Raw genomic sequence first — 26123 nt, forward strand, 5'->3', positions numbered from 1 at the left:
AACAACAAACAAGGTGGGAAGAGAGCTGCACCTATCAGCATCAGCTGCTTAAAGTTCTCCTGAGCATGGCCCTGCCCACCAGAGGGAGAAAACCCAGCTCCACCCACTAGTGAAGTCCCTCCACTGCCTCATCCATCAGAGGGCAAACAGCAGAAGCAAGAAGAATTACAATCTTGCAGCCTATGGAACAGAAACAACAATCACAGAAAGTCAGGCAAAATGAGATTGCAGATGAATGTTTCCCAGATGAAGGAAATAGATAAAACTCCAGAAGAACCACTAAATGAAGTGGAGATAGGCAACCTGCCAGAAAAAGAGTTCAGAATAATGGTAGTGAAGATGATCAAAGACCTCAGAAAAAGAATGGCAGGAAGGATTGAGAAGATGCAAGAAGGGTTTAAGAAAGACCTAGAAGAACTAAAGAACAAACAAACAGAGATAAACAATACAATAACTGAAATAAAAAATACACTAGAAGGAATCAATAGTAGAGTAACTGAGGCAGAAGAACAGAATGGATAAGTGACCTGGAAGACAGATGGTGGAAATCACTGCCATGGAAAAGAATAAAGAAGAATGAAAAGAAACGAGGACAGTCTAAGAGACCTCTGGGATGATATTAAATGAACGAACATTCTCATTATATGGGTCCCAGAAGGAAAAGAGAGCAAGAGAGAAAGGACATGAGAAAATATGAAGAGGTAATGTATAACAGACATCTAGGTCCATGAAGCACAGAGAGTTCCCAAGAAGTTCAATCCAAAGAGGACCACACCAAGACACTCTGCAATTAAAGTAGCAAAAGTTCAATGTACAGAGAGAATATTAAAAGCAGAGATGGAAATCAACAAGTTTTGTACAAGGGAAATCCCACAAGGCTATCAGCTGCCTTTTAAGCAGAAACTGCAGGCCAGAAGGAAGTGGCACAATATATTTAAAATGATGAAAGGAAAAAAACTATAACTAAGAATGTTATACCTGGTAAGGATTTAATTCAAATTTAATAGGGTTACCCAAAGTTTTACAGACAAGCAAAAGCTAAAAGTTCATCCACAGCAAGCCAGCTTTACAAGAAATGTTAAAGGGCATTCTCTAATTTTAAACAAAAAAGGCCACAACTAGAAATATTAAAAGCAGGAACAGAAAAATCTCATTGGTAAAGGCAATATACTGTAAATGTAGTAGTAAATCAACAACACAAAAAGCCAGTAGAAAGATTAAAGAGTAAAATCAACTATATTCAATGAGTAATTAAGAGACACAAACAAAAAGAAGATGTAAAATATGTGAAAAACAGTTGATGTGGGAGGAGGGTAGTAAAAATGCAATGTTGTTTAAAAACATTTGAAATTAAGAGATCAGTAGCTTAAAATAATCATGTATATATAGCAAATTCTATCTGTTAACCTCATGGTAACCACAAACCAAAAATCTATAATAGAACACAGACAGAAAAAGAGAGAAAGGAATCCAAACATAACATGAAAGATAGGCATCAAATCACAAGGGAAGAGTGCAAAAGAAGAAGAAAGGAAAAAAAAAAGAAATATGAAAAGAACACCAAATAATTAACAAAATGAAAATAATTACACACTTGTCAGTAGTTACTTCAAATTTATTTATTTATTTTTAAATATCTTTATTGGAGTATAATTTCTTACAATGGTGTGCTAGTTTCTGCTTTATAACAAAGTGAATCAGTTATACATATACATATGTTCCCATATATCTTCCCTCTTGTATCCCCCTCCCTCCCACCCTCCCTATCCCACCCCTCTAGGTGGTCACAAACAATTGAGCTGATCTCCCTTTGCTATGCGGCTGCTTCCCACTAGCTATCTATTTTACCTTTGTTAGTGTATATATGTCCATGTCACTCTCTCACTTTGTCACAGCTTACCCTTCAAATTTAAATGGACTAAATGCTCTAGTCGAAAGACATAGAGTGGCTGAATGAATACAAAAAGACCCATATATATGCTGGTTTCACAAGACTCACTTCAGATCTAAAGACACACAGAAACTGTAAGTGAGGGGATGGAAAAAATATTCCATGAAAAGGGAAATGAAAAGAAAACCAGGGTAGCAATACTTATATCACACAAAATAGACTTTAAAACAAAGACTATAGCAAAGATGAAGAAGGACATTACAAAATGATTAAGGGATCAATCCAAGAGATATAACGAAAATATATATGAACCTAACATAGGAGCCCCTAAATACATAATGGAAATATTAATAGAAGTACAGAGAAAAATCGGCAGTAACAGAGAAAGAGTGGGGCACTTTAACACACAACATACATATATGGACATATCATCCAGATGGAAAATCAATAAGGAAACACTGGCCCTAAACAACACATTACACCAAATGAATGTAATAAATCTATATAGAACATTCCATCCAAAAGCAAGAGAGTACACATCCTTTTCAAGTGCATATGGAACATTCTCCAGGACTGATCACATGCTAGGCTACTAAACAAGCCTTGGTAAATTTAAGAAAATTAAAATCATATCAAGCAACTTTTCCAACCACAACACTATGAGACTAGAAAACAACTACAAGATAAAAACTGCAAAAACCAAACACGTGGAGGCTAAACAATATGTTACTAAACAACCAATGGGTCACTGAAGAAATCAGAGGAAATAAAACAATTCCTGGAGACAAATAAAAACAGAAACACAATGATCCAAAATCTACAGGATGTGGCAAAATCAGTTCTCAGGAGGAAATTTATGATACAAGCTTACCTCAGGGAACAAGAAAAATCTCAAGGAAACAACTTAACCTTACACCTAAAGGAACTAGAAAAAGAAAAAAAAGCAAAACCCAGTGTTGGGACTTCCCTGGTGGCACAGTGGTTAAGAATCTGTCTGCCAATGCAGGGGACATGGGTTTCAGCCCTGGTCTGGGAAGATCCCACATTTTGTGGAGCAACTAAGCCCGTGCACCACAAGTACTGAGCCTCTTCTCTAGAGCCTGTGAGCCACAACTACTGAAGCCCATGTGCCTAGAGCCTGTCCTCCACAACAAAGAGAAACCACCACAATGAGAAGCTTCTGCATCACAATGAAGAATAGCCCCTGCTCGCCGCAACTAGAGAAAGCCCGTGCACAGCAACAAAGACTCAATGCAGCCAAAAATAAAATAAATTAATTAATTTTAAAAAAACCCAGGGTTAGTAGAAGGAAAGAAATCCAGAGCAGAGATAAACGAAATAGAGACTAAACAATTAGACAAGATCAATGATACTAAGAGATGGTCTTTGAAAAGATAAACAAAATTGATAAACCAGACTCATCAAGAAAAAAGAGAAAGGACCTAAATTAATAAAATCAGAAATGGAGTAGCAGAAGTTACAACCCACACTATAAAAATATAAAGAATCATAAGAGATGACTATGAAAAACTATACCCCAATAAAATGGACAACCTAGTAGAAATGGACAAATTCTTAGAAATTTACAATCCCCCAAGAGTGAACCAGGAATAAATAGAAAATATGAGCAGACCAATTACCAGTAATGAAATTTAATCGGTAGTAAAAAAAAAAAACCTCAACAAACAAAAGTACAGAACTAGAAGTCTTCACAGGTGAATTCTACCAAACATTTAGAGTTAACACATATCGTCCTTAAACTATAAAAAAAACTGCAGAAGAAGGAAAGCTGCCAAACTCACCCTGATACAAAAACTTGACAAAGATATCACACAAAATAAGAAAATTACAGGCCACTATCACTGATGAACATAGATGCAAAAATCATCAACAAAATATTAGTAAGCTGAATCCAATAATAAATTCAAAGGATCATACTCTGTGATAAAGTGGGATTTATTTCAAGATGCAAGGATTGTTCAGTATCCACAAATCAATCACTGTGATACAACACTGTAACAAATTGAAGAATAAAAATCATATGATCATCTCAATAGATGCAGAAGAACATTTTGACAAATTAAACATCCATTTATAAAAAAAATTAACAAGATGGGTAGAGAGGGAACATACCTCAACACAATTAAGGTGATATATGATAAGCCCACAGCTAACATCATACTCAGTGGTGAAAACTGAAAACTTTTCCTCTAACATCAGGAACAACACAAGGATGCTCACTCTCACTCCTTTTATTCAACATAGTATTGGAAGTCCTATACACAGCAATCAGAAAAGAAAAAGAAATAAAACTGGAAAGGAAGAAGTAAAACTGTCACTGTATACGAATGACATGATAACATATATATATCAAAAATCTTAAATATGCCACCAAAAAACTATTAGAGCTCACCAATAAATTCAGTAAAGTTGCAGGATACAAAATTACTATACAGAAATATTTGTTGAAAGCTTTGATTTTTCTGTTAAAGGCTTTGGCCTTTCTGTTAGCACTTGTTTGGCACTTTGGGCTGACTCTTTGCAATCAGGCTGTCCCTAATAGAACTGTGCTAGCTTTTGCTCTAATTCCTTTTGGAACCAGGCTGTTCCTATCGGAACTGTGTGGCTAAGCCTTTGGTCCAGTTCCTTTGGAACTGGGCTGTTTTTCCTATTAGAACTGTGCTGTTTAGGATTTTTTCCCCTTTGCTTTAGAGAAAAAAAATTTCTACGAAATGGGATCTCAGTAATATAATGCTTTGAGTATGCCCCTACTTCAGGGATCCTAGCCAGTTTAATGTTTAAAAACTGCAGTCCCTCCTCATGTGCATTTCTAACTAAATGGATCAACTTAATTGAGAACACCGATTGCCATTATGGGGGACTTTTGAACTCCCCAAACATACTTTTCTTAAAATGGAATTGAAAGCCATGGCTCTAAAACTGTCAAAAATGAATAGCACACCTATTTTAACTGGCATTTTGAAGCTTCCAAATGTGATCATAGGAGTCTAAAATTGCCTCACTGCAAAATAAAATTTATAAAATAACTGAGGCAAACAAACTATTGAAGAACGACAAAATGGCTTCTAAGACCTCTCTTTCCCCTCCTCCATTTTCCATCCCTGGACATGCAGCAGCCATCTTATGCTCAAATCCTACCTCTGGTGCCATCTTCCTCCTTCCCTTATGGACTGCCTCCATTTCCTCTATATCGTCAGATTCCTCTTTCTAATTCTCTCACTGAACTTCCCGTTTTTCTTAAACTTCTCCCTGCTTCTTCCTCCCCTGAACCTATTAGAACCTGCCCCTTTAAAGTTAAGTCTTCTGATCCAAACAAACCCCCAAGGTTTGCTGATGAATTTAACATAGTTATTCAAACCTACTAACCTGGTTTTTCAGATTGTATCAGTTAGTCCACATGCTTGTTGGTGAGGGTCAAGCCAAACACTGGATAAACTTGCCAGATGGTAAAATCTTGAAAGGGATTTAGAAAAGTAAGCCCCTAACTTTTGGCAAGAGGCTAAAACATTTGCTGGAGAACTCCAGTGAGCAATTACAGTAGCTTTCCCTAAGCCTATTGACTAAAATAAAATTCAGGGTTGCAGACAAAAATCTAGTGAACCTGTTCACGACTATTACAATTTACTTAAGGCTATTTTCAAAGGAAATTCTGGGCTTCTTTCAGGTGTTAAATATAATTGGGTAGGCTTTAACTGTGTGTTTACTAAGGGCTGAAACAGGATCTTTCCCTTTTAGTTAAAAGGAGCAGGGTGGAATGGGAAACTATGTCTACCTTAGATTAGGTTAATCTGGAAAATCAGCTGGCTTGCACCCTAGATGTGTCACTAAATGAAAAACTGCTACAATTCTTAATTTTCAACTCTGACAAATGAAGGGCCCTAAACAAAACAAACAAACAAAAAAACCTCTTAGTTTCAGCTATTACTGCAAAGAGCCAGGACATTGGCAAAAAGATAATCACAAACTTAAGCACTTTATGTGCCTTCAGCCCTCTAACCAGAATTTCCAGTGCCCTCCCATTTCTGAAAAATTGGGGCTCCAAGGATCTACAGGAACTCCTCCCAATCCTTCCTCTTAACTGGCTCAGATAAACAACTCTCCACACTGGGAATGAATCTTTTACTGTCCTTATTGACACTGGAGTCACACTGTCAGTGTTCAACCCCACTGCTATAAAGCAGCTGCTGCCTCAGAATACTAAAAGAGTTCAAATAAGGAAGATTTCTAGTGAACCACAAAAGGTTCCTGTCTCTGAACCCATTCCATCTTGATTAAGCCCCTTGAGAGATAACCACTGTTTTCTCCTTAGTCCCTCCACCCCTATCCATTTATCAGGTGAGACTTCTTAGAAAAGTATTATGCTGGAATTTCTTTCTACCAGAAGGGGGAAATAATTCTAGAATTTGACAGTAGCAATGAAAATACCCAACCAGATAAATTAAATGACCCTTCAACATCTTTCATTTTCTCTGTATCTGATGGTACTTGAGCTGGTTCTGGAGACACTGATAATTTGTCATTATTGAGCCAATTCCAACCCTTCTTATGGGTAAAATATCCAACTGAGATTGCCAAAATACACAGTGCACCTCCCATCAAGACTCACATAGATCCCTCAAAACCTCTCCCCGGAATTAATTAATACCCTATAAGTAAAGAAGCACTTCAAGGTATAAAGCCCATAAAAGAAGATTGCAAGGCTCAGGGCCTCATTATCCCTTGTACTAGTTTCTGTAATACTCATATTTTACCTTTGAGAAAACCCAAGGAGGTATGTCCAGGATCTCTGAGCAATAAACAACATTATCGCTCAATACACTGCTCTTCCTACCCCCATACATTACTAACATCCATTGTAACAGAAGGCAAATTTTTCACCATAATTGATCTATGCAGTACATTTTTCAGTATTCCAGTTGATAAGGCTAGCCAATATGTTTCTGCCTTCACCTGGGAAGGATGACAATACATCTGGACAGTAATGTGTCAGGGTTTCCTTTTTTTTTTCTTTATTTGGCCACACCATGTGGCTTGTGGAATCTTATTTCCTGGACCAGTGATTGAACCCATGCCCTCAGCAGTGAAAGCATGGAGTCCTAACCACTGGACAACCAGGGAATTCCCAGTAAGTCCCTCTTAATTTTCACAAATCCTGAAAGCTGATGTGGATGATACAAAGTTTTCTACAGGTTTGAAGTTGTTACAATATATAGATGATTTGCTTCTATGCTCTCCTTCTCAAACCTCTTCACACGAAGACAGCGTCCATCTGTTAAAACTTTTGGCCTTAAAGGAACCATAAAGTCTCCAAAGAACAACTGCACTTTGCTCAAACTCAGGTTGGATGTTTAGGGCACATGATCTCTGAACAAGGACTACATTTGGATCTATGTAGGCTTTATGGAAACCTGAGGTTCCCAAAACCTAAAACTAAGTGTCAATTATGAGGTTTTATTGGGTTAGCAGGCTACTGTCAAAGTTGAATTCCAAATTTTTTTCTTATCACCCAGCATTTATATGCTTTATTAAAAAAGAGAAAACTTGAAAAGGGGCACAGATACCAGGAACAGGGAATGCCTCCCTGCAGTATACAAACTCAGAATGTGCAGAGAGGCTGTGTTTGGATTTGAAGAAGGAGCCTTCAAGATGGCAGAGGAGTAAGACGTGGAGATCACCTTCCTCCCCACAAATACATAAAAATTACAACTACATGTGGAACAACACCTATATAACACCGAATGAATACTGGCAGAAGACCTCAGACTTCCCAAAATCTTTTCTTTTGCCATTTGTACTAGGGTTCTGACTGTCCATTATTTTTATTTATTCTTTTTTCTTTTTAGTATAGTTTCTAGCACTTGTTATCATTGGAGGATTTGTTCTTTGGTGTGGTTGCTCTCTTCTTTCTTTCTGTTTCTTTTTTATTATTATTTTTTATTTTTAATAATTATTTTCTATTTAATAACTTTCTTTTCTTTTCTTTTCTTTCTTTCTTTCTTTCTTTCTTTCTTTCTTTCTTTCTTTCTTTCTTTCTTTCTTTCTTTCTTTCTTTCTTTCTTTCTTTCTTTTTCTCTCCCTTTACTTCTGACCCGTGTGGCTGACAGGATCTTGGTGCTCTGGTAGGAGGTCAGGCCTGAGCCTCTGAGGAGGGAGAGGCGAGTTCAGGACACTGGTCCACCAGAGACCTCCTGGTCCCACGTAATATAAAATGGTGAAAGCTCTCCCAGAGATCTCCTTCTCAAGGCTAAGACCCAGCTCCACTCAATGACCAGCAAGCTACAGTGCAGGACACCCTATTCCAAACAACTAGCAAGACAGGAACACAAACCCACCCATTAAAAGAGAGGCTGCTTAAAATCATAAAAAGTTCACAAACACCCCAAAACACACCACAGGACGTGTTCCTGACCACCAGAAAGAAAAGATCCAGACTCATCCACCAGAACACAGGCACCACTCCCCTCCACCAGAAAGCCTACACAACCCACTGAACCAACCTTAGCCACTGGGGACAGACACCAAAAACAATGGGAAGTAATGAACCTGCAGCCTGCAAAATGGAGACCCCAAATGCAGTAAGTTATGCAAAATGAGAAGACAGAGAAAATCACAGCAGATGAAGGAGCAAGGTAAAAACTCACCAGACTAAACAAATAAATAGGAAATAGGCAGTCTACCTGAAAAAGAATTCAGAATAATGGTAGGAAAGATGATCCAAAATCTTGTAAATAGAATGGAGAAAATACAGAAACATTTAACAAGGACTGAGAAGAACTAAAGAGCAAACAAACAAAGATGAACAACAAAATAAATGAAATTAAAAATTCTCTAGAAGGAATCAATAGCAGAATAACTGAGGTAAAAGAACGAATAAGTGACTTGGAAGATAAAATAGTGGAAATAACTACTGCAGAGCAGAATAAAGAAAAAAATTGAAAAGAATTGGGGACAAGTTCAGAGACCTTTGTGACAACATTAAATATGCCAATATTCGAATTATAGGAGTCCCAGAAAAAGAAGAGAAAAAAAGGGACTGAGAAAATATTTGAGGAGATTATACTTGAAAAATTCCTCAATATAGGTAAGGAAATAGTCAGTCAAGTCCAGGAAGTGGAGAGAGTCCATACAGGATAAATCCAAGGAGAACCACACAAAGACACATATTAATCAAACTATGAAAAATTAACTACAAAGAAAAAATATTAATAGCAGCAAGGGAAAAGCAACAATTAACATACAAGGGAATTCCCATAAGGTAAACAGTGACACTTTCAGCAAAAACTATGAAAGCTAGAGAGGAGTGGTAGGACATATTTAAAGAGATGAAAGAGAACAACCTACAGCCAAGATTTCTCAACACAGCAAGGATATCATTCAGATTTGAAGGAGAAATTTAAAAATGTAGAGACAAGCAAAAGCTAAGACAATTCAGCAACACCAAATGAGCTCTACAACAAATGCTAAAGGAACTTCTCTAGACAGGAAACACAAGACAAGAAAAAGAATTACAATAACAAACACAAAACAATTAAGAAAATGGTAATAGGAACATATATATCAATAACTACCGTAAATATAAATAGATTAAATGCTCCCACCAAAATACATAGACTGGCTGAATGGAAACAAAAACAAGACCTGTACATATGCTGTCTACAAGAGACCCACATTAGTCCTAGGGACACATACAGACTGAAAGTGAGGGGATGGAAAAAGATATTCCATGAAAATGGAAATCAAAAGACAGCTGGAGTAGCAATTCTCATATCAGAAAAAATAGACTTTAAAATAAAGACTATTACAAGAGGTAAAGAAGGAAACTATATAATGATCAAGGGATCAGTCCAAGAAAAAGATATAACGATTGTAAATATTTAAGCTCCAAATATAGGAGCACCTCAATACATAAGGTAAATGCTAACAGCCATAAAAGGGGAAAATGACAGTAACACAATAATAGTAGGGGACATTAACACCCCACTTTCACCAATGGACAGATCATCCAAAAGGAGAATAAACAAGGAAACATAAGCCTTAAATGATACATTAAATAAATGGACTTAGTTGATATTTATAAGACATTCCAACCAAAAACAGCAGATTATACTTTATTGTCAAGGGCTCATGGAACATTCTCCAGGACAGATTATATCCTGGGTCACAAAAGGAGCCTTGGCCATTTTAGGAAATTTGAAATCATATCAAATATCTTTTCTGACCACAATGTTATGAGCTGAGATATCAATTACAGGAAAAAAATATGTAAAAAATACAAACACATGGAGGCTAAATGATACATTACTAAATAACCAAATGTTCACTGAATAAATCAAAGAGGAAATCAGAAAATATCTAGCAACAAATGAAAATGAAAACACAACAATCCCAAACCTATGAGATGCAGCAAAAGTAGTTCTAAGAGGGAAGGTTATACAATACAATTCTACCTCAAGAAACAAGAAACATCTCAAATAAACAACCTAACCATACACATAAAGGAATTAGAGAAAGAAGAACAAAAAAATACCCAAAGTTAGCAGAAGGAAATAAATCATAAAGATCAGATCAGAAATAAATGAAAAAGAAATGAAGGAAAGGATAGCAAAGACCAATAAAACTAAAAGCTGGTTCTTTGAGAAGATAAACAAAACTGATAAACCGTTAGTCAGACTCATTATGAATAAAAGTGAGAAGACTCAAATCAATAGAAGTAGAAATGAAAAAGGAGAGGTAACAACTGTCATTGCAGAAATACAAATGATCATGAGAGATTATTACTAGCAACTATATGCCAATAAAATAGACGACCTGGCAAAAATGGACTAATATTTTAAAAAGCACAAACTTCTGAGACTGAACCAGCAAGAAATTGAAAATATAAAAAGTCCAATCACAAGCACTGAAATTGAAACTGCTTAAAAATATTCCAACAAACAAAAGCCCAGCACCAGTTGACTTGACAGGTGAACTCTATCAAACACTTAGAGAAGAGCTCACACCTATAATTCTCAAACTCTTCCAAAATATAGCAGAGTGAGGAACACTCCCAAACTCATTCTACGAGGCCACCATCACCCTAATACCAAAACCAGACAAAGATGACCCAAAAAAGAAACTACAGGCCAATATCACTGCTGAACATAGAAGCAAAAATCCTCAACTAAATACTAGCAAACAGAGTCCAACAGCACATTAAAAGGATCATACACCATGATCAAGTGGGGTTTATCCCAGGAATGCAAGGATTCTGCAATATACCAAATCAATCAATGTGATAAACTATATTAACAAATTGAAGGAGAAAAACCACAAGATCATTTCAGTAGATGCAGAAAAATCCTTCCACAAAATTCAACCCTCAATTTTTATAAAAACACTCCAAGAAGTAGGCAGAGAGGGAACTTAGCTCACCATAATAAAGGCCATATATGACAAACCCAAAGCCAACATCGATGTCAATGGCGAAAAATTGAAACCATTTCCACTGAGAACAGGAGCAAGACAAGGTTGTCTACTCTCACCACTATTATTCAAAATAGTTTTGGAAGTTTTAGTCACAGAAATCAGAGAAGAAAAAGAAATAAAAGGAATCCAATTCCAAAAAGGAGAAAAACAAACTGTTTGCAGATGACACGACATTATACATAGACAATCCGAAAGACGCTACCAGAAAACTACTAGAGGTAATCAGTGAATTTGGTAGAGTAGCAGGATACAAAATTAATGCACATAAATCTCTTGCATTCATAAACACTAATGTGATGAAAAATCTGAAATAGAAATTAAGGAAACGCTCCCATTTACCATTGCAACAAAAAAGAATAAAACACGTAGGAATAAACCTACCCAAGGAGACAAAAGACCTGTATGCAGAAAACTATAAGACACTGATGAAAGTAATAAGATGATACAAACAGATGGAGAGACATACCATGTTCTTTGATTGGAAGAATCAACATTGTGAAAATGACTATACTACCCAAAGCAATCTACAGATTCAATGCAATGCCTATCAAACTACCAATGCCATTTTTCACAGAACTAGAACAAAAAAGTTCACAATTTGTATGGAAACAAAAAGATCCCGAATAGCCAAAGCAAAGTTGAGAAAGCAAAATGGAGCTGGAGAAATCAGGCACCTGGACTTCAGACTATAGTACAAAGCTATAGTAATGAAGACAGTTTAGTACTGGCAGAAAAACAAAAATGGAACAGGAAAGAAATCTCAGAGATAAACCCACACACATATGGTCACCTTATCTTTGATAAAGGAGGCAAGAATATACAATGGAGAAAAGACAGCCTCTTCAATAAGTGGTGCTGGAAAAACAGGACAGGTACATGTAAAAGTATGAAATTAGAACACTTCCTAACACCGTATAAAAAATAAACTCAAAATGGATTAAAGACCTAAATGTAAGGACACACACTATAAAACTCTTAGAGGAAAACATAGGTAGAACACGCTATGACATAAATCACAGCAAGATACTTTTTGACCCACCTCCTAGAGAAATGGGAATAACAAAAATAAATAAATGGGACATAAGGAAACTTAAAAGTTTTGCGCAGCATAGGATACCATAAACAAGACGAAAAGACAACCCTCAGAATGGGAGCATTAGTGGAAAGGGTTTCAGTTTTTCACCATTGAGAAGAATGGTGGCTGTGGTTTTGTCATATATGGCCTTTATTTTGTTGAGGTAAGTTCCCTCTCTGCCTACTTTCTGGAAGGTCTTTATCATACATAGGTGTTGAATTTTGTCAAAAGCTTTTTCTGCATCTATTGAGAGGATAATAGGGATTTTCTCCTTCAATTTGTTAATATGGTTTATCACATTGACTGATTTGTGTATATTGAAGAATCCTAGCATTCCTGGGATAAACCCCACTTGATCATGGTGTATGATCCATTAATGTGCTGTTGGATTCTGTTTGCTAGTATTTTGTTGAGGATTTTTGCATCTATGTTCATCAGTGATATTGGCCTGTAGTTTTCTTTTTTTGTGGCATCATTGTCTGGTTTTGTTATCAGGGTGATGGTGGTCTCACAGAATGAGTTTTGGAGTGTTCCTCCCTCTGCTATATTTTGGAAGAGTTTCAGAAGGATCGGTGTTAGCTCTTCTCTTAATGTTTGATAGAATTCACCTGTGAAGCCATCTGATCCTGGGCTTTTGTTTGTTGGAAGATTTTTAGTAACAGTCTCAATTTCAGTGCTTGTGATTGGTCTTTTTATATTTTCTATTTCTTCCTGGTTCAGTCTTGGAAGGTTGTGCTTTTCTAAGCATTTGTCCATTTCTTCCCAGTTGCCCATTTTATTGGCATAGAGGTGCTTGTAGTAATCTCTCATGATCCTTTTTATTTCTGCAGTGTCAGTTGTTACTTCTCCTTTTTCTTTTATAATTCTATTTATTTGAGTCTTCTCCCTTTTTATCTTGATGAGTCTGGGTAAGGGTTTGATGATTTTGTTTATCTTCTCAAAGAACCAGCTTTTAGTTTTATTGATATTTGCTATCATTTCCTTCATTTCTTTATCATTTATTTCTGATCTGATATTTATGATTTCTTTCCTTCTGCTAACATGGGGGTTTCTTTGTTCTTATTTCTCTAATTGTTTTCGGTGTAAAGTCAGCTTGTTTATTTGAGATGTTTCTTGTTTCTTGAGGTAGGTTTTTAATGCTGTAAACTTCCCTCTTAGAACTGCTTTTGGTGCACCCCATAGGTTTTGGGTCTTCGTGTTTTCATTGTCATTTGTTTGTAGTTATTTTTTTGATTTCCTCTTTGATTTCTTCAGTGACCTCTTGGTTATTAAGTAGTGTAATGTTTAGCCTCCACGTGTTTGTATCTTTTACAGCTTTTTTCCTGTTATTGGTATCTAGTCTCATAGAGTTGTGGTTCAGAAAAGATACTTGATACGATTTCGATTTTCTTAAATTTACCAAAGCTTGATTTGTGATCCATGATATGATCTATCCTGGAGAATGTTCCATGAGCACTTGAGAAGAAAGTGTAATCTCCTGTTTTTGGATGGAATGTCCTATAATCATCAATTAAGTCCATATTGTTTAATGTAGCATTTAAAGCTTGTGTTTCCTTATTTATTTTCATTTAGGATGAGCTGTCTATTGGTGAAAGTGGGGACTTAAAGTCCCCTACTATCATTGTGTTACATTTGAGTTCCCCTTTTATGGCTGTTAGCATTTGCCTTATGTATTGAAGTGCTCCTGTGTTGGGTGCATAAATATTTACAATTGTTATGTCTTCTTCTTGGATTGATCCCTTGATTATTATGTAGTGTCCTTCTTTGTCTCTTGTAATAGTCTTTATTTTAAAGTTTATTTTGTCTGATATGAGAATTGCTCCTCCACCTGTCTTTTGATTTCCATTTTCATGGAATATCTTTTTCCATCCTCTCACTTTCAGTCTGTATGTGTCCCTAGGACAAAAGTGGGTCTCTTGTAGATAGCATATGTACAGGTCTTGTTTTTGTATCCATTCAGCCAGTCTAGGTCTTTTGGTTGGAGCATTTAATCCATTTACATTTAAGGTAATTATCAATATATATTCCTATTACCTTTTTTTTAAACATCTTTATTGAAGCTTTACAATGGTATGTTAATTTCTGCTTTATAACAAAGTGAATCAGTTATACATATACATATGCTATTACAATTTTCTTAATTATTTTAGGTTTGTTATTGTAAATCTTTTCCTTTACTTGTGTTTTCTGCCTAGAGAAGTTCCTTTAGCATTTGATGTAAGGCTGGATTGGTGATGTCGAATTCCCTTAGCTTTGGCTTGTCTGTAAAGCTTTTAATTTCTCCTTCAAATCTGAGTGAGATCCTTGCTGGTTAGAGTAATCTCGGTTGTAGGCATTTCCCTTACATCACTTTAAATATGTCCTGCCACTCCCTTCTGCCTTGCAGAGTTTCTGGTGAAAGATCAGCTGTTAACCTTATTGGGATTCCCTTGTAAATTAATTTTTGCTTTTTCCTTGCTGCTTTAAATATTTTTTCTTTATATTTAATTTTTGATAGTTTGATTAATATGTGTCTTGGCATGTTTCTCCTTGGATTTATCCTGTATGGGACTCTCTGCATTTCCTGGACTTGACTATTTCCTTTCCCATATTAGGGAAGGTTTCAACTATAATCTCTTCAAATATTTTCTCAGTCCCGTTTTTCTCCTCTTCTTCTTCTGGGACCCCTATAATTCAAATGTTTTTGTGTTTAATCTTGTCCCAGCAGTCTCTGAGACTTTCCTCAATTATTTTCATTGTTTTTCCTTTATTCTGCTCTCCAGTAGTTTTTTCCACTATTTTATCTTCCAGGTCACTTATCTGTTCTTCTGCCTCAGTTATTCTTCTATTGATTCCTTCTGGAGAATTTCTTTTTTTTCGTGGTACGTGGGCTGCTGACTGCTGTGGCCTCTCTCACTGCGGAGCACAGGCTCTGGACGTGCAGGCCCAGCGGCCATGGCCCATTGGCTCAGCCGCTTCACGGCATGTGGGATCCTCCCAGACTGGGGCACGAACTCGCGTCCCCTGCATCGGCAGGCAGACTCCCAACCACTGCGCCACCAGGGAAGCCCCGGAGAATTTTTAATTTCATTTATTGTGTCATTCTTTATTGTTTGTTTGCTCTTTTGTTCTTCTAGGTCCTTGTTAAACGTTTCTTGTATTTTCTCCATCTATTTCCAAGATTTTGGATCATCTTTATTATCATTACTCTGAATTCTGTTTCAGGTAGCCTGCCTATTTCCTATTCATTTGTTCTGGTGGGTTTTTACCTTGCTCCTTCATCTGCTGCATATTTATCTTCTCCTTTTATTTAACTTGCTGTGTTTGGGGTCTCCTTTTCATAGGCTGCATGTTTGTAGTACCCCTTGGTCTTGGTTTCTGTCCCCAGTGGCTAATGTTGGTTCAGTGTGTTGTGTAGCCTTCCTGGTGGAGGGGACAGGTGCCTGTGTTCTGGTGGATGAGGCTGGATCTTTTCTTCCTTGTGGGCATGACCACGTCTGGTGGTGTGTTTTGGGGTGTCTGTGCACTGTGATTTTAGGCATCCTCTCTGCTATTGGGTGGTGTTTTGTTCTTGTCTTGCTAGTTGCTTGGTGTAGGGTTTCCATCACTGTAGTTTGCTGGTCATTGACTGGAGCTGGGTTTTATCATTGAGATGGAGATCTCTGGGAAAACTTTCACCGTTTGATATTACATGGGGCCAAGAGGTCGCTTGTGGACCAGTATCCTGAACTCAGCTCTCCAACCTCTGAAGCTCAGCCCTGACAACCATTTGGACCACCAAGACCCTGTCAGCCACACGGCTCAGAAGAAAATGGAGAAGAAAAAAGAAAGAAGGAAAGAAAGAAAAGAAAAGAAATAAAATTATTAAAATTTAAAAATTATTAAAAACAAAAAATAAAAAACTAATTAAAAAAAAAAACAGAGCAACCCAACCAAAAAACAAATCCACCAGTGACAACAAGTGCTAAAGATTATACGAACAAAAAATACCAAAGAAAAGGAAAGAGAGAACCCTAGGAGAAATGGCAAAAGTAAAGCTGTACAGACAAAATCATACAAAGAAGCATGCACATTCACACTCACCGAAAGAGAAAAAGAAAAATAATATATGTTTATATATATAAAGGTAGAGAGCAAAGAAATCAATAAACAAATCTACAAGTAAAAATAAGCTCTAATTATTAAACTAAGATAAACATAAAACCAGAAACAAATTAGATGCAGAATGCAAACCCCCAGTCTACATTCGCTCCCAAAGTCCACCCCCTGAATTTTGGGTTGCTTTATTGTCTATTCAGGTATTCCAGAGATACTGGGTACATGAAGTTGATTGTGGAGATTTATTCTGGTGTTCCTGAAGCTGCTAGGAGTAATTTCCCTTTCTCTTCTTTGTTTGCACATATCCTGGGTTTCAGCTTTGGATTTCTCCCCACCTCTGTGTGAAGGTCACCTGAGGGTGTTTGTTCTCCCCCGAGACAGGAAGGGGTTAAAGTAGCAGCTGATTAGGGGGCTCTGGCTCACTTGGGCGGGGTGGAGGGAGGGGTATGGAATGCGGTATGAGCCTGGGGCAGAAGAGGCCAGTATGATGTTGCAACAGCCTGAGGCACGCCATGTGTTCTCCCAGGGAAGTTGTCCCTGGATCATGGGAGCCTGGCATGTCGGGCTGCACAGGCTCCCGGGAATGGAGGTGTGGATAGTGACCTGTGCTTGCACACAGGCTAATTGGTGGCTGCAACAGCAGCCTTAGCATTTCATGCCCTTCTCTGGTGTTTGTGCTGATAGCCGCGAGTCACGCCTGTCTCCGGAGCTCTTTTAGGATGTTCTCTGAATTCCCTCTCCTTGCACACCCAAAAGCAATGGTCTCTTGCCTCTTAGGCAGTTCCAGACTTTTTCCTGAACTCCCTCCCAGCTAGCTGTGGTGCACTAGCCCCCTTCAGGCTGTGTTCATGCAGCCAACCCCAGTCCTCTCCCTGGGGTCTGAACTCCGAACACTGTGCCTCACCTCCCAGCCCCCACCAGCCCCGCTGGGTGTGCAGACAAGCCTCGCAGGCTGGTGAGTGCTGGTCAGTTCCAATCTTCTGTGCGGGAATCTCTCTGCTTTGCCCTGTGCACCCCTGTTGCTGTGTTCTCCTGTGTGCCTCAAGGCTCACCTCCCTCCACCCCTTGTCTCCACCAGTGAAGGGGCTTCCTTGTGTATGGAAACTTTTCCTCCTTTACAACTCCCTCCCAGAAGTGCAGGTCCCATCCCTATTCTTTTGTCTCTGTTTTTCCTTTTTTCTTTTGCCCTACCCAGGCACCTGGGGAGTTTCTTGCCTTTTGGGAAGTCTGAGGACTTCTGCCAGTGTCCGGTAGGTGTTCTGTAGGAGTTTTTCTACATGTAGATGTATTTTTGATGTATTTGTTGGGAGGAAGGTGATCTCCACTTCTTACTCATCCGCCATCTTGAAGGTCCCCCTCAACACTCATTTATATAAAAACTCTCCAGAAAGTTGGCAAAGAGGGAACCTCATTCAACATAATAAAGGCCATATACAAAAAAACCCACAGCAAACATCATTTTTCAGTGGTGAAAAACTGTAACATTTCCTCCAGGATCAGGAACAAGACAGAGATGTCCACTTATGCCACTATTATTCAACATAGTTTGAGAAGTCCTAACCATGGCAATCAGAGAAGAAGTAAAAGGAATCCAAATTGGAAAAGAAGAATTAAAACTGTCCCTGTTTGCTGATGACATGATACTATGCATTGAACCTAATAAATATTCTACAGGAAAACTAATAGAGCTCATCAGTGAATTTGGTAAAGTTGCAGGATACAAAATTAATACACAGAAATCTCTTGCTTTCCTATACACTAAAAACAAAAGATCAGAAAGAGGAATAAAGGAAACAATCTCATTTACAGTCACAACAAAGATAATAAAATAACTAGGAATAAACCTACCTAAGGAGGCAAAAGACCTGTACTCAGAAATCTATAAGATACTGATGAAAGTAATCCAAGACAACACAAACAGATGGAAAGATATACCACGTTCCTGAATTGGAAGAATCAATACTGTGAATATAACTATACTACACAAAGCAATCTACACATTCAGCACAATTCCTATCAAATAACCAATGGCATTTTTTACTGAATTAGCTCAAAAATTTTACAATTTGTATGGAAACACAAAAGACACCAAAGAGCCAAATCAATCTTGAGAAGGAAAAACGAAGTTGGAGGAAACAGGTTCCCTGACTTCAGACTGTGCTATAAAGCTATGGTCATCAAGACAGTATGGTTCTGGCACAAAAACAAAACTATAGATGAGTGGAGCAGGATAGACAGCCCAGAGTTTAACCCACACACCTATGGTCACCTAATAGATGACAAAGCAGCAAGAATATTCAATGGAGAGAAGAGAGTCTCTTCAAAGTATGGTGCTGAGAAAACTGAATAGCTACATGTAAAAGAATAAAATTAGAACACTCCCTAACACCATACACAAAAATAAACTCAAAATGGATTAAAGACCTGAATGTAAGGCCAGACCCTGTAAAACTCTTAGAGGAAAACATAGGCAGAACACTGCTTGTTGTAAATCACAGCAGGATCTTTTTTGACGTACCACACAGGGTAATGAAAATAAGGATAAAAACAAATGGGACCTAATTAAACTTGAAAGTTTTTGCACCCCAAAGGTAACCATAAACAAAATGAAAAGACAACCCTCAGAATGGGACAAAAAATATTGGGTTGGCCAAAATGTCAGTTTGGGGATTTCCATAAGATGGTACAGAAAAACACGAATGAACTTCTTGGCCAACCAAATATTTGCAAATGAAAGAATTGACAATGGATTAATTACCAAAGTATACAAACAGGTCATGCAGCTCAATATCATAAAAACAAAGAACCCAATCCAAAAATGGGCAGAATGCCTAAAATGACATTTTTCCCAAGGAGACATACAGATGGCCAACAAACACATGAGAAGCTGCTCAACATCAGTAATTATTAGAGAAATGTGAATCAAAACTGCAATGAAGTATCACCTCACACTGGTCAGAATGTACATCATCAGAAAATCTATAAACAATAAATACTGAAGAGGATGTAAAGAAAAGGGAACACTCCTACACTGTTGTTAGGAATGTAAATTGGTACAGTAACTATAGAGAACAGTATGGAGGTTCCTTAAAAACTAAAAATAGAACTACCATATGACCCAGCAATCCCACTACTGGGCATATAACCTGAGAAAGCCATAATTCAAAAAGAGTAATGTACCACAGTGTTCACTGCAGCACTATTTACAATAGCCAGGACATGGAAGCAACCTAAACATTCATTAACAGAGGAATGGATAAAGAAGATGTGGTACATATATACAATGGAATATTACTCAGCCATAGAAAGGAACGAAATTGGGTCGTTTGTAGAGATGTGTATGCATATAAAGACTGTCATACAGAGTGAAATAAGTCAGAAAGAGAAAAACAAATATCGTATATTAGAGCATATATGTAGAACCTAGAAAATGGTACAGATGAACCGGTTTGCAGAGCAGAAATTGAGACACGGAAGTAGAGAACAAATGTATGGACACAAAGAGGGGAAAGCAGCGGGGGGTGGGGGTTGTGGTGTGATGAATTGGGAGATTGGGATTGACATGTATGCACTGATGTGTATAAAATGGATGACTAATAAGAAATAAAGAAATAAACACTTAAAAAAAGAAAAGAAAAAGGGCTTCTCTGGTGGCGCAGTGGTTGAGAGTCTGCCTGCTGATGCAGGGGACATGGGTTTGTGCCCCAGTCCGGGAAGATCCCACATGGCATGGAGTGGCTAGGCCCATGAGCCATGGCCACTGAGCCTGCACATCTGGAGCCTGTGCTCCACAATGGGAGAGGCCACAACAGTGAGAGGTCTGCGTACCACAAAAAAAAAAAAAAATCATAAAATTACCTGATAGTCAAAGCAATGATATTTGAAAGTGAGGAAAGTATAGGAACCTAAGTAGAAGTAATGTTTCCATACTGTACTAAAAATGGTAAAAAATGGTAAAATGTTGATAACAGTGGAGAGTGTTAAGTCACATGTGTATATTGTAATACAGTAAGTCCCCTACATACAAAGGAGTTCCATTCTGAGAGCATGTTCATTAAGTCCAATTTGTTCATAAGTCCAACAAAGTTAGCCTAGGTACCCAACAAATACAATCGACTATATAGTACTGTGCTGTAATAGGTTTATAATACTTTTCACACAAATAATACATAACAAACAAACACATAAGTAAAGAAAACATTTGAATCTTACAGTATAGTACCTTGAAAAGTATAGTAGTACAGTACAACAGCTGGCATACAGGGGCTGGCATTGAGTGAACAGGCAAGAAGAGTTACTGACTGGAGGAGGGAGAGGAGGTGGGAGATGGTAGAGCTGAAGGATCATCAACAATAAGAGATGGAAGACAAGTTTCAAGTTCACTCACGCCTGATGTTGATGGAATGCATTTTCACATCTTTGAAAGTTCGCATCTTGAACTTTGTAGGGGACTTAACTGTACCCAGAATGATTTCAAGGAAACTGTACCAAAACCCTACAAATAAATCAAGATGGAATCCTAAAAAAAAATGTTCAAGTAACCCACAGGGGGGCAAGAAAAGACAAACGGAAGAATAAGAAACAAAAAAATAAAATGATAAAATGGTCTAACATATCAACAATTACCTTAAATATAAATGGTTTAAGTACACCAATTAAGAGCAGAGATTGGCATAGTGGATAAACACTATCAAATTGTCCTCAACAAGAATTCCTTGAATAAATAGATATTTCATTTCTTAAGAAATTAAAAAGGAAGAAATTATCATGAAAAATTTATGTTGAAATTTTTCTTTCCTAATGAGGAAGCAAAGAAAATTTGTTCAAATGATCAAGTCCCCCAAAACTCTTTTGCTACTAACCAGTTTTATAACCAGAAAAACATTGATCTTCTTAATTAATTTTACCAAGCTAGCACAGTTCTTAAATAAGTTTTGATGCTGATAGCGCTGAGTACTTATTTATTATAAATAAAATATTAACTTATAAAACATAAGAGGGCATTTAATCCAAAATCACAATAAAATTATCCTTGGGATGCAAGATACTTTAATTTTGGAATTTATTAATATATGTCATCAAATTAATATATCAAAGGGACATACATAAAATAGTCAAGAGATAATGAATGATAAAATGAAATAAAATTCAAGACCATTTCTGATTTTTAAAAGTATTACACATTATATAAATGATTTTTAAAATACCCCATATTCTTCTATCTGTTTTTCTACTCAGGTGCCTTACATGAGTGAAGAATGAACAATAAACAATGAATAGAACAGAAAAAACAAGCAAACAGAAACGGTTCACAAAACTGCAAATAAACACCAAAAGGTGATATTTTCCCCTATCAAATAGTAAAAAGTTAAAAAAAAAAATGAACGTGAAGTCCTCATATGTTAGTGATTTAATGTTAGTTACAAAGGAAGACAAAATTAATAGATGATAGAAACACACATTATTTATGTGTGGTTAGGCTTCTGGGATATAAGAATTCCATGAAATGTTGAAAATAAATGTAATTATAGTGGAAATTAGTAAAAATTATCACAAGTGTTATCTGCTAATATATTACAGGAATCTTAAAAATGTATGCATTATTTAGCTTGACAATTATACTTCTAAAAATGTGTCCTGAGGAAAGAGTGTTGATTTTTTCTAAAGTTTTATTTACGGTGATGTTTATGGTTCATATGAGTGAACTTTAAAACTAAATAAAAGATATTATAAAAACAAGCCTGTGTCAGATGCTGTTAATTCCTTATCCAAAAGTCATTGCCCATTTTCTTCCTTACTAACAGAACACTGATTTCATTCTGGGTGGCAAAGTGACCAGCCTCAAGAACTGACTCTCCCTCCCTCCCTCCCTTCCTTCCTTCCTTTCTAGCTGCATTGGGTCTTTGTTGCTGTGCGAGGGCTTTCTCTATTTGCCTCGAGGCGGGGCTCCTCTTCATTGTGGTGTGTGGGCTTCTCATTGCGGTGGCTTCTGTTGTTGCAGAGCATGAGCTCTAGGCACACGGGCTTCAGTAGTTGTGGCTTCTAGAGCGCAGGCTCAGTAGTTGTGGCACACAGGCTTGGTTGCTCTGTGACATATGGGATCTTCCTGGACCAGGGCTCGAACCCATGTCCTCTGCATTGGCAGGCGGATTCTTAACCACTGCGCCACCAGGGAAGTCCAAGAAGTGATTCGTGATTGGTCTTAGTCCATTATGGAAATCCCATTTTTGTTTGCCAGGTACTCATGTCCTAGCATTCCCAGCAGTTTTGAGATACTTATAATGCCCAACTCTGGCCCATAACATACAAAGGGAAATCTGTTGTGGAGCTTCTAGGAAAATACTTCTTCACTAACAATGTCACGCTACTTTGTCTCTGCCCCTTCTTCCTGACTTTGACTCTGATGTGAAGATGTAATGCTTTGAGTTATGGTAACCAAGAGACCACAAGCATGAGGAAAAAATAGCAAGGTGCCCAGGATGTAGGATAAAAAGAGCCTGGGTCCTTGACAATATTGTTGATCTGCCCACCCAACCACAAGGATCCCTGCTTCCAAATTTCATTACATAAATAAATGTGTTTATGGTTCAAGTCACTGGTAAGTTTTATGTTACTTTTAACTTAGTACATCTTAATTTAATCAAAGATTAATTTGCCCACAGCAAAGCTGGGACTCAAACCCATGTGTATTCAATTTTTACTGAACACCGTGACTTTGAGCAAGTCACATATGCTCTCTGAGTCTCAGTTTCAACATCTAAAATGGGGCTCATAATACCTTCTTGGTGAGACTCGAGAGCCAAATGAGATAATGCACATGAAAACTCTTTACAAAGTACAGACTGCTATACAAGTACAAGCTGTTTTTACATAAAGCAGTTGCAGGAACACAATACTGCAGTTCATTCATTTTTTCTGAGCTTTCTAGTGGTGCTGAAATAAATGACAACCAAAGAGGTGCTTAGACAAATGCACATTTCATCATGGGCCACTTTTTGAGAATTTGGTAACAGCAGTTTAACAGAAAGACCTATTTTTCTCCCTTGGAGAAGTTCAGGTTTGTAAATATGGATGGTTTTAAAGGTAATGGCCATGTACATGACAGGAACATTTCTCAGAGCTTGTTCTTATAGGAGTGCCAAGCCTTTTGATCATGAAGATGAATGTGATATTTAAAATAGATTTTGTCAAGCTAAGTAGCTTATTCCATCTGGTCCATCCTAATGTCTAGCATGACCTAACTTCTGAAGACTTTTCCTTGGTCTTGGGATCCCTTATTAACCATGTGGGCACCCCACTGTGGTATAGAATGCTATGTGTAAAGAGTTAAAATTAGAGTTAGTGCTTGTCTGTTAATATCCCTGGGCCTTAGTCTCTTCATTTGTGAAATAGGGAGGTAGGAAGGAGGCCGGCTAAATAATTGATACATTTTGTTTCAATCAGAGTATCATGTCACTCTCCTAACTAAAACCATCCAAAGGGTTCCTGGTGTGCTTTTTAAAAAATTAAAATTTCTCATCATAAACTTAAAGATTCCCATGGTTTGGCCGATACTTCCCTCTGTGACCTCATTATGTACTAGTCTACCTCTCACTCACCAATCACCAGCTGCACTTACCTTCTTCCTCTTTCTTGAACATGCCTAGCTCATTCTCACCTTGGAACTGTGCACTAGCTGTATTCTCTCCCCAGAAGACACCTCCTTAGAGAGGCCTTCCCTTGCTACCTGATCTAAGCAGCCACCCAGTCACTCTGTATCAGGTCACTGTAAATAATTCTTGTCATACTTCCATATCTATGTATGTATCTTGTTCATTGTTTGCTCCACTAATTAAAAGGTAAGGTTCATGAAGGCAAAGAATTTTGTCTGTTTTACCATACCCACAGTGGCTACAACCATGCCTGCCACTTTGTAGGTGTTCAATAAGTAATTGCTGAATTAATGAACAACTGCATAAAATATGTGAGTGTGAAAAAAAAATCTGCCGACTGTCTGTTCCCAGCCTTTGTGTTCCCAGCTGCAGCCTAAATTTAATACCACCCCCAGGTTTTGGGACCAATAGGGACCTGAAGCAGGAACAATTAAGCAGCTCCAGCTCTGCAAGCCAGGGCTGTGTATAAAATCCCTGCTTTGTGGGTGGTTTTGTTCTGACCCTTACCACTAATTGGAATTCTAGACCCTCCCTAGTTCCCCATCAATGAAGCCTCTCTTGCAGTTTCCTCAGTGGCCCAGTCCCTCTAGACAGAGGCCACATTTCAGACTACTCAGTTCTTCTCTCTTTCCAATTCCCAAGACCTGATATCTGGCTCCTGAACCGCAAATGAGTGGGTCCTTCTTTAGTTGACATATGTCCCTAATACCAAACAGCCTTCCTAGGCCTTTGCATTACACATTTACTCTTGAAATACCCCACTATCTCATGGAATCCTCCCCTGCCCCTGATGTTGCCAGGTTGACTTCTTAATGGGGTTGTGACTGCTATTGTCACAATCTTTGTTTTTTTTGATGTGGACCATTTTTTTAAAAAGTCTACTGAATTTGTTACAATATTGCTTCTGATTTATGTTTTGGTTTTTTTGGCCCTGAGGCATGTGGGATCTTAGCTCCCTGACCAGGGATGGAATCCGCACCCCCTGCATTGGAAGGTGAAGTCTTAACCACTGGACCACCAGAGAAGTCCCCTGTCATAATCTTTGGTTTGTTTTATCTACTAAACTGATTAGACACAGATGGGGATGATTCTGCTAATCTTGGACTCTCTTGGTTGCCAGTCTGGTTCTTAAGATGTGACAGAAATAAGTATCCTGACCAGGGGGACTTACCTTGGAGAGCTCTTGTCCAGGCCCACAGAGTTGGCAAGCGACACACCGTCCCCATTGGTCCCAGTACTCATTTTCTTGGCAATCCATGGTGGGAATGCTATGGGTACACAACACAACAATTAGGGAACTAGCGGAAAGGGATTTCAAAGTAAGTAGTGCCTTCCATGTCAATTGGTTTATGGGCCTCTTAATCTAGTCTCTGGTCCTGGGTTATAAGGGTTGAGAAAGGCAACCCAAAACAGCTAATGCATATATAGCACTGACCATGTGCCAAGAACTCTTAAATGGTTTACAAGTAATAATTCAACCTTTAAAACAACCATACAAATAATTATTATTAGCCTAATTTTGCATATGAGGAAAATGAAGCACAGAGACCAAGGGATTCACCAAAGTTCACACAGTTAGTGGCTATAACACTTGCTGAACTGGAAAGAGAATAAGACAAGGAGCTGGCTTCTGCCTAGGGAGTAGAGAATAACCACAATCTCTCACATGTTACCAGCTATTAACAGTTTAGAAAGCACTTTAATACCCATTATATTTGATCCATACAACATCCATGTGAGGTAAGCAATATAGAGATTATCATCCTTCCTTTGTGGATGAGAAAGCTGAAACATGGTTCCCTTTTGCCAAAACTGTCTTTAAGTTTGAGGAGAACTAGCTGTCATTGCTTCTGTCCTTGTCTGTGTAGGAGGGGAGAATGACGCAGCATGAAGAAATGTGCTGGTACACTAAGGTGTAGATAAAAGGAAACACTAGTCACAT

General features: G+C 37.8%; 1 protein-coding gene across 1 annotated transcript in view; it reads right to left on the reverse strand.

Moving 5' to 3' along the window:
• Positions 1-25439, reverse strand: part of EDA2R (ectodysplasin A2 receptor) — a gene marked incomplete at both ends in the record, with an annotated part of 52011 nt that extends 26572 nt beyond the window's left edge. The window contains one exon of the mRNA XM_082864791.1: positions 25353-25439. Coding sequence (XP_082720917.1) covers positions 25353-25439 — 87 coding nt within the window. The remainder of the gene's footprint in view (positions 1-25352) is intronic.
• Positions 25440-26123: the final 684 nt, after the last annotated feature.

Source organism: Leucopleurus acutus, assembly GCF_964270905.1.
Source record: "Leucopleurus acutus genome assembly, chromosome: X".
Lineage (NCBI taxonomy): Eukaryota > Metazoa > Chordata > Mammalia > Artiodactyla > Delphinidae > Leucopleurus > Leucopleurus acutus.